At 35.8% G+C, this 10,256-nt stretch overlaps 1 protein-coding gene across 1 annotated transcript; it reads left to right on the top strand.

Moving 5' to 3' along the window:
- Positions 1–300: 300 nt before the first annotated feature.
- On the top strand, positions 301–1,434 carry LOC131623633 (uncharacterized). The gene is made up of 2 exons (XM_058894638.1): positions 301–983; positions 1,172–1,434. The coding sequence occupies exons 1-2, from the start codon at positions 362–364 to the stop codon at positions 1,180–1,182; spliced, it is 633 nt and encodes a 210-aa protein (XP_058750621.1). The 5' UTR covers positions 301–361; the 3' UTR covers positions 1,183–1,434.
- The last annotated feature ends 8,822 nt before the right edge of the window (positions 1,435–10,256 follow it).

Genomic DNA, 10,256 nt, shown 5'->3' with positions numbered 1-10,256 from the left:
GGTAATTAACTATGAAAAGCATGTTATTGTATTGAGACAGAAAATTCGTTGCATGAAGAATCATTCACCGTCCCTAGCAACCTACTCATCTCTGTTCGTCGTTCTATTATTCTGTTTATTTACTTTATTTGCAAAACCAATCAAAACAACCTTTTGAACTTTTGTTTAATTGAAACACTGATAAAACTCTATATCGTCAAGCAGTCCTTGAGATTCGATACTTGGGATTTTCCCATTACTACTACATAGGCAAAAATAGTACACTTGCTATTTTCCTATCAGACTGCCACCGGAATATCAAGCCCTAGCCTCGATCATTCAGTATCGTGATGAACCGTGTGCTCTCGTCGTTGCTGAAACAATGCTTCTCTCTCATGAAGCTAGACTTGAGCGTACACCTCGTGCTGCATCTCAGGATCCTATTGCTCTCAATGTTACACAAGGTACGGTTACTCCTTCTGTTAACTCCACGGTTTCTATGGTATCTGACGCTACTTCTCACGATTCTGCACCTCAAACTGAGTATTCTCGTGGAGGACGTGGTGGTAGAGCTTCAACCTACAGAGGTGGTGGACGTAATGGTGGACGTAACCGTGTTCAGTGCCAAATCTGCTCCAAACCTGGTCATGATGCCAAGGTTTGTTACTACAGACTTCCAGTTCCTTCATCAAATGCCTCTCAGTGGCGTGCTCCTATGGTACCTGTGCAAGCTTCTCAGTGGTATCAAGGTGCTCCTGCACAACATGCACCTAATCAATGGATTGCTCCACAGTTTGTTCAGATGCGCACTCCTGCTGCAGCAGTTAGACCTGATAAGCAACCTCAAGTGTACGTTGCTGGTACAGGAGCAGTGGCAAGCCAATCTGCCTCCCCTTGGTATGCTGATTCTGGTGCTACGCATCATGTGACAAACTCTGCAGAGCATTTTCTTGATAGCATCCCTGCATCTGGCACTGATCAAGTGACACTTGGAAATGGTCAAGGTTTGTCAATAGCCTCAATTGGCCAATCATATTTTCATTCTTCACACAATCCAAATGTCACTCTCACATTACACAACTTATTGCTAGTGCCACAAATCACAAAGAACCTTATCTCTGTTAGTTAGTTTGCTAGGGATAACAAAGTTTATTTCGAGTTTCATCCTGATACCTGTATGGTTAAATCACAGGCTACTTCTGAGGTGCTACTACAAGGAGAACTTGGCAAAGATGGACTTTATTCCTTTGGATCTCTTCAGGCCATCTCTTCTCCCTCTAAGCATTTTGCACCTACTGTTCACACACTCACTAGCAATAATTCTTCCCTCTCCCGTTTTACTTCTAGTGGCAATCAAGGTACACAGAGTTTAGGACCCTCTCTGTATGAGCAATGGCATAAGAGACTAGGCCATCCTCATCATGAGGTCCTTAAGGCTGTACTTACCAAATGTAACCTTCCTATTCCACAGCAATCTAAATTTGACTTTTGTGTTGCTTGCTGTCTTGGCAAAGTTCATAGATTGCCTTCTACTGCCTCTACTACTGTCTATAATGCACCATTTGATCTACTGTCTGCTGATGTGTGGGGACCCGCTCCCTTTCCATCTACTACTGGATTTAAATATATGCTCACTTGTGTTGATGCACACACTAAATACACCTGGATATTTCTCCTCAAACTGAAGTCTGAGGTAGTGCCTATCCTCATCAATTTTCTTACATTTGTGCACACTCAGTTTAAAAGCACTGTTAAGATAGTGCAGACTGATGGAGGTGGAGAGTTTCAACCTCTCACTCCTTTCCTCACTAAACAAGGAGCTGTTCACAGACTCACTTGTCCACACACTCATCATCAGAATGGATCTGTTGAAAGAAATCATAGACATGTAGTGGAAACTGGTCTCACACTACTGGCACATGCATCTCTGCCATTGAAGTTCTGGGATCATGCCTTTCTTGCAGTAACATATCTTATCAACCGCATGCCAACCTCAGTTTTGAATATGGAGTCACCCTATAAGCTGCTCCATCAGTCTGAACCTAACTATAAGTTCCTCAAAGTGTTTGGTTGTGCCTGCTACCCACATCTCAGGCCCTACCAACCTAACAAGTTTAGCTATCACTCCAAGGAGTGTATCTTTTTAGGGTACTCTACTCAACACAAAGGCTACAAATGCCTTGCAGCTGATGGCAGGCTCTTTATTTCTAAGGATGTGATCTTCAATGAGATCAGATTTCCATACCCTGACGTGTTCTCTTCATCTCCTTCTTCTGCTGCATCTCCTACAACTGTTTCAGTTCCAGTTCCTGCAACTTTCAAGCTTTCCTCACATCCCTTACAGTCCTCTGCAGCCTATCCTACTTCTTCTTATCAAATACAGGTGCCCTTGCTATCTAGCTCTCCTATTTCCTCTTCTTCTTCCCCTGTTTCCTCAACTCCCAGCACAAGTTCCACTCCCACTTCTGTTCCTTCTAACTCAGAGGCCTCCCCCTTAGCTATACCTCTCAATCCTCATAATGTGCATCCTATGACTACAAGAGCTAAGGCTGGCATTGTAATGCCCAGACTACATCCTACCCTGTTGCTAATAGAAATGGAACCTACTTCTTATAAAACAACACTCAAGGATCAAAACTGGGCTGCAGTTATGAAAGCTGAACATACAGCTTTATTGGCCAATAATACCTGGACTCTCACGACTTTACCCCTAAATAGGAGAGCTATTGGATGTAAATGGGTATTTAGAATCAAACAAAACCCTGATGGCACTATCCAAAAATACAAGGCCAGGCTGGTGGCAAAGGGCTTCCATCAGGTTCATGGTTTTGATTTTCAGGAGACATTCTCACTTGTTGTTAAGCCTGTAACAGTTTGAGTCATGCTCACCCTTGCTATTTCTAGGAAATGGCCCCTAATTCAATTGGATGTCAATAATGCTTTCCTCAATGGCATATTGACAGAGGAAGTATACATGCAACAGCCACCTGGATTTATCTCAACAGATTCCTCTCTAGTCTGCAAATTGAACAAGGCCATCTATGGCTTGAAACAGGCCCCTAGGGCATGGTTTGACAGACTTACTGCAGCTCTCCATGGCTTTGGATTTCACACTAGCAAGTGTGATCCCTCCCTGTTCACTCTCTTCACTCCCTCCTACTTTATCTTCATGCTTGTCTATGTTGATGACATTATAGTCACAGGCAGTTCTGCTACTCATATTCAACAACTGGTTGACAAGTTACATACTCAGCTTTCTCTGAAGCAGCTTGGTACTCTTCATTATTTTCTTGGTATTGAAGTCTCACACTTAGCCAATGGATCTCTCTTTCTTTCCCAGGCTAAGTATATCAAAGATCTTCTGGCCAAGACCAATATGAGTGAAGCCAAGAGCCTTCCCACCCCTATGGTTTCCAATCTTAAGCTTACTAAAGTAGGCTCAGATTTTCTCTCAGACCCCACTTACTACAGGTCAGTGGTTGGAGCACTTCAGTATGCCACCATTACAAGACCAGAAATCAGCTACTCAGTCAACAAGGCCTGTCAATTCTTGTCTCAACCAATGCAGAGTCACTGGGTTGCTGTTAAAAGAATTTTAAGATATCTCAGGGGTACTTTACATCATGGCCTGCATTTTCTGCCTGCAAATCCTCTTCAACCAATGTCCATTACAGCCTATTCTGATGCAGATTGGGGTTCTGACCCTGATGACAGGAAATCTACTTCAGGGTCTTGCATCTACCTAGGCTCAAACCTCATCTCTTGGTGGTCCAAGAAACAAACCCTTGTGGCCAGGTCCAGCACAGAAACAGAGTATCGCAGTTTAGCTAGCACTGCTTCTGAAGTTCTTTGGGTCCAGTCTCTTCTCACTGAGTTGCAGGTCCCAGCCCTAAGTCCAACTCTGCTCTGTGACAATTTAAGCACTGTGGCTCTGTCTCACAATCCTGTTCTCCATGCCAAGACCAAACACATGGAGCTGGATATATTCTTTCTCAGAGAAAAAGTCCTCAACAAGACCTTCTCTGTTAAACATATTTCTGCAGAATTTCAAAATGCGGATATTCTTACTAAACCTCTTAGTGCTCTCCGGTTTCTTGCTCTCAAAGATTCTCTTAGAGTTGTTGAAAAAAGTTCTATTCCTACAGGACTCCCTGGAACAGGCAGCATTGTTTGAAGGGGAGATAATAGACTATATACTTAGGAATTGATTTGTATCTCATAAAATAAATAATAGAACTTAAGATGAGCTAGCAGTGACTGACACCTGTCACTGCTATATATACTATGAGCTGGCAGTGACTGACACCTGTCACTGCTATATATACTATATCTTGTAATCTCTATAATCAAGTGAAACAGTTACAATCTATAACAAATTCTCTCTTCTCTCTTTCTCTACTATGCTTAACTTTTACTTTTCTAATAGACCCGTCGTATTCGTATCTTCCTTACTGCAAATATTAAGAATGAGCAACTTTACATCATAAAAAGAAAAAGTTCTATGATCAATAATATTGCTCAAATCTGCTGCTCTCTAACAAACATAAATATCTGGACAACCAAAGAAGACATGTCAGTCATCTTCATTATTAATATCACAGAAAGGACAAACTCCCGTACACTGAACACGGTGTTGCTGAAAGCACGTACGGATAGGCAAACATCCTTGACAAATCCTCCACAAAAGGTGTTTCATTATGGCCGGTGCTTTGATTTATTAAAACAATTTTGGTACAAATTAGTAGCATCTCTCTAAAAAAAGTTACTAAATTTTTTTTTACACAATTGTTCCATTTTTATAAAATATAAATTAAAAATCAATGTGAATTTAGGGGAGTTCAAATTAACTTATTATATAAATTATCTATATTTATATCTAAATTCAATTATTATAAAACACTTAATTATTAATATGATTTTAACTAAATCTATGTTTTAGATGTTATTAATATGGTTTTAACCAAGTCTATATTTTTGACATCCATATCCAAAATAAAAACTAAATTAATATATTGTTTTAAAATCACAAAAATTATATTTTAATTTTTTTATAAATATAAATCTATATTTATATATACATATATAAAACATATAAAATGAGAATAATAAGTTATATGAAAATGAGAGAATTTAATAATAGCCATTGAATTTAAATTAAATGTTGTGAATAAAATATATTTATAAACATTGATTAGTAATTTCTATTTCCTTTTAAAAGCGTCTAACTTTTTTCTCTTTCTTTCATAATTGCACGTTTAATCTCAACACTTTCTTTTAAGTCTGATGATTCTTATTTATTCTCTCATTCTCATATAACTTACTCGTTCTCACTATATATGAGGAGAGATCAAATTACACCAACAAGTTACACTAATTGTTACACTCTTTTACAACCATTGATTGTACTTAAATCTAACGGTTATTAAATGACCTCTTTTGGACTCATCATTCACATGATTCTTTCTAAAGATAGTTTCCTCTATTTTTTATAATAAATAAAAAATAATTTTTTAAATATTTAATAAGTCAAAAAATTAAAATTCTTAAATACTTCTAAAAAAATTGGGGGAGTTTGATCAATAGTTTTTACACAGTTAGTTAATGTTGATTTTAGTTATCATTTCTTTATTTTGTCGAGCCTTTTACTTCATTCTTCTACATTTTATGCTTTGGTTGTGTATTTCACTATTTGCAGGCTCAGAGGAATAAATCAAGACAAATCAGTGCAAAAAAGTACAAAACGCGGAGTTTCGAAGAAATTGAAAAATCATGCTACAGGAGGTATGACACGGTCACCAGTGTCACCTGACACGGGCCGTGTCAGGATGAAGCGTGGACAAGAAAATGTAAGAGAGAGGCAAGTAACGGTGCTGACACGGTCACCCGTGTCACCTGACACGGCCCATGTCAGCAAGTCTGAGATCTAGAAATTTTCAACATGTTTTTCATCATTACAGGCATGTAGTATTTTAATCATAACTAGAGTTTCGTAACTCAGAATGACATGGGACTTGCGGCAAAATTTCACTAGCGAAAAGGGCTACAACTTTGATGAAGACAACAAAGCCAAATTCTGAATTTAGGGGCTGACACGGACCGGGTTACATGACACAGGCCGTGTCAGGAGGCCTGGGACAAAAAATCAACTTTTAAGATGACAGAAGTCTGACACGGGTGTCTGTGTTGGCTGACACGGCTCGTGTCAGCATGTGACGCTGATTTCGTGACTCTTTTTTTTCATATTTTGTCCATGGGTTAAGCTGTGGGGACGTTTTGGGTACTTCCAACCGACATAAGTGAATGTGTGTTATTTAATAGAGTTTTGAAGAAGAATGAATGGACTTTTCGGCAAGAGAAGGAAATAAGGGTTTGGGAGAGAAGAAGATTTTCATGAACGGAAGCGATTGAAGATCAACTTTTATCCAAATCATTGTAATGTCTCTATTCTGTATTTTGTTTTCTTTGAATATTATGAGTAGCTAAACCCCCCAATGCTAGGGGGTGTCCCTGATTAACATTTGTAATGACTTTGATTTCCCAATTTCAGTGATATATTTATCTTTCATGTTCAATTTAATTGTACAATATGTTTAAAGCTTTCCTCGTCGGACCAACAGGATTGATGTATGACTAGCAATTAGGATGGACCGCCATTGTTAGGGTTTTTGTACAATTAGACTATAGTACATATTTTCTAGGAATAGGGATGCCCTGTAGTAACCGGAATATTCTTGATAATTCAAAGACTTGATTTCATCATAATTCTCTAAGGAATTAGGATTTAGGATGAATGTTCAAAGGTTTGTCCACTAAGGAATTAGGAGCAGACATCCTTAAGAACCAAGGATTCAGGGTTGTTACATGTTAATGCACAAACCTACTCTAGCATGTTACTCATATTTGGCCAAATCAATCTTTTTAGTTTATTTGAAATTTAATTCAGAATTCTCCAAACCAAAACCCCAAGACTTTTGTTTAATTGAATTGAATTAGAACTCTATAACACCATGCAATCCTTGAGATCGACATTCGGGAAATTTCCCCTTTATTACTACAGAGGCAAAATAATACACTTGCTATTTTACCGATCACCAAGCAATAAAAAAGGCAAGTATACTATTTCATCAAGTTATAAATTAATGTGCAATTTTGGCATGAAAATGGCAATGATAGTTAGATGTTGATATGGAATCTTAAAGCCCCTAAATAAATAAGGATAGTTATTTGGTTGGTGTATCATAGTAGGATAATTACTAATGAGAGGAAAAATAAAATGTAAGTAGGAGAGACTTTTGTAGTCAGTATGGAACAGAGGTAGAATTGATTACATGTGTCTTCCGTGATTGTCCTTTGGTTTTTGCTATTTGGACTAATGGGGTTAAGTTGGATATGAGGGACTATTTTTTCAATAGTAATATTATGGAATGGGTGGATACTAATTTGCGTTTGAATTTTGGTATTAGTGGTGATCCATCGTGGTTGGAACTTTAGGCAACTTCTTGCCATGCACTTTCGATGTAGTAGAATGATGAACAACATGATGAGAATTTTGTGCGACCTAGAATATCGTGGCGGCATGTTACTAAATTTATACTAATGAATTTTTTGCAACAGAATTGCATGGTAGTAAGATGGATTTGGCTCGAGAGACTAAGGAAATAAGGTGGTCTCCTCCTCATTTGGGTTGGATGAGATTGAACACGGATGAAGCTAATAAAAATGGCCTGATAACTGAATGTGGTGGTCTTTTAAGAGATTGTATGAGTAAGTGGCTAGGAGGCTTCACGAGATATTTTAGTTCTTTTGTAATGCATATATATTGTTGAACTTTGGGGTGTGTTAGAAAGATTAAGATTATCAAAAGAGCTTAGATGTCGAGCTATGGTGTTTCATGTAGATTCAAAAATGGTTGTTCAAAAAAATTTGGATTCTGGACAGGGTAGTATAATTTGAATATAATTTGTACAAATCAACCGTTGCTCAAACTAGATAGTGAGATGAGTGTTTGTCATATTCATCATGAGTCGAATACTTGTGCAGATGCATTTGACCAACATAGAGTGTGATCTAGATTATAATTTGATGTTTTGCGAGCGAGTTGCTGCATAAAATATTTCTTTTGTTAAGTGATTGTATTAAAATTTTTACTCCTAAGTTGATTGTTATGTACTCTTTTATCCTTGAGTTTCGGTTGTCTTTTCTTTAAAAAATAATAAAAAATTTAAAAGTAATTAAAATTATTTTTTATTAACTTCACTTACAAATAAAATTATACGCTCCTTATGAGCAATAAGGAGTATAGATTTATTTTTGTTAAATATCTATCAAGCACTCACAAGCATCATTAATGCACATTGGATCTAGACTAATATGAAGACACATATCCCATGGACAATCATTATCATCAGTGCAGTGAAATTGGGGTGAAGGGGATCGAGTTAAAAGAAACTGAGCTGCCACGTTAAAACACACACACACATTAATAAGGTGGTTAAATATTGGAGTATGTATAAAAAGTGTTGAAAATGGTGAAAAATAATAACTTACCACTGTTGCTTAAAACCAGAAATAGAGAAATAAAAATAACCAAAGCATAAAAGAACTTGAAAATTGAAACCATACTTTTTCTTCTTTGCATGTAATAATTAGAAAACTGTTTGATCAGATTATAGTAAAAATTCTAATATTGTTTTTACTATAATAATAAAATTTTAACACTTGGGAGTAAGAAGAAACCATTTCATCAATTTTAATTATAGTTAAATATTTTTTAAACTACATTAATGTACCCAATTGGTTAAATTCAATTGATCACTTTAACAACATCAAAGTTCATTATTCTTTGTTAAACTTTTAATATATATATATATATATATATATATATATATATATATATATATATATATATATATATATATATATATATATATATATATATATATATATATATATATATATATATTAGCAGGCACACGCCTTAACCACTCGGCCAAAGCGACTTGTTGTGACATTTCCCTTATTGTATCTATATATTCTATAATAAACAGTTATATAAAATTATATATATATATATATATATATATATATATATATATATATTTCATAATTATTAAGGGAAAAATTCTAAAAGAGATGATGGAACTAGCTTTTATAGAAAAATTATACTATCTCCGTTTTATAATATGTGTTTTTTTATTTGTATCAAATTATTTGTCTTTTTAGATTATCAATATCATATTTAACATTTTTTTCTCCATTAATTTATCCTTATTTATTTTATTTTAATTCTTTTAACTACTCCACTACCTATTATTAATAAAGTTATTTTAGTAAATGACATTCATTTTAGCAATGAAATCAAAATAATTAATCATTATTTTAAATTATCTTTAAAAATTATGAAAATTTCAAAAAAAAAGTACATAATGTAAGACGGAGTGAGTATTATTTAACATAAAAAAAATAGAATAACTGACATTAGTTGATCCGGTAATCTAGAGTAAGATTTAATAGTAAATCGTACTAAGAGCATCCACATTCATATTACTCGATTTGATGGTATAAATGGACCCCACTCAATATAATATATTACAATTATTTAAACTATCCAATTATATTTTTTAAATATTCATACCACTCATCTAAAGATTTTTTTAAAAAAATAACCATGTATTAAAAAAAATTACGCAAATAATCACGTTTTAGAGAAAATTACGCAAATAACCGGGTTTCAGAAATTGTTAGCATTGAGGCGCCATTTGACATAGCTTTTTCACTTTATCTTTGCCCTAGGCGCCTTCTGACATGGCACATTCAGTATAACAAGCCATGTCATATGGCGCCTCCACTCACTTTTTAGGAGGAAGAGAGTCATCTCATATGGCTCCTCCTATGGCTCCTCCTTGTATATGTGTTTTCTATAAATAATACCCCCTTTTTCCACCATTCTTCACACTTTCTCATTATATCTTCACATTTCCTCTCAAATTTTGTTAAAATGGGCTCTGAGATTTTCACAAGAGATTGTTATGTATTTTTCTCTCCCCTGAAACCAGCGATAAAAATGAAATTTTGGCACATCCATTGCATGAAGCGTCTTAATAGAGAGTTGAAACGCTGGTTAGACGGGGACATCTCAAAGGGCGAAGAAATTAGAAGAATCCAGAGAAGAAGAACTGCCACCTCACTTGCAACTGGAACGTCTCGCACTTGGTTGGACGAAGTTGAAAGAGACAGAGACGTAATGATGATGATGCACGGTTCTGATGACATTGTTT

The sequence above is a fragment of the Vicia villosa genome, unplaced genomic scaffold (genome assembly GCF_029867415.1).
Source record: "Vicia villosa cultivar HV-30 ecotype Madison, WI unplaced genomic scaffold, Vvil1.0 ctg.000076F_1_1_3, whole genome shotgun sequence".
NCBI lineage: Eukaryota > Viridiplantae > Streptophyta > Magnoliopsida > Fabales > Fabaceae > Vicia > Vicia villosa.
This window is presented reverse-complemented; position numbering and strand designations above follow the sequence as displayed.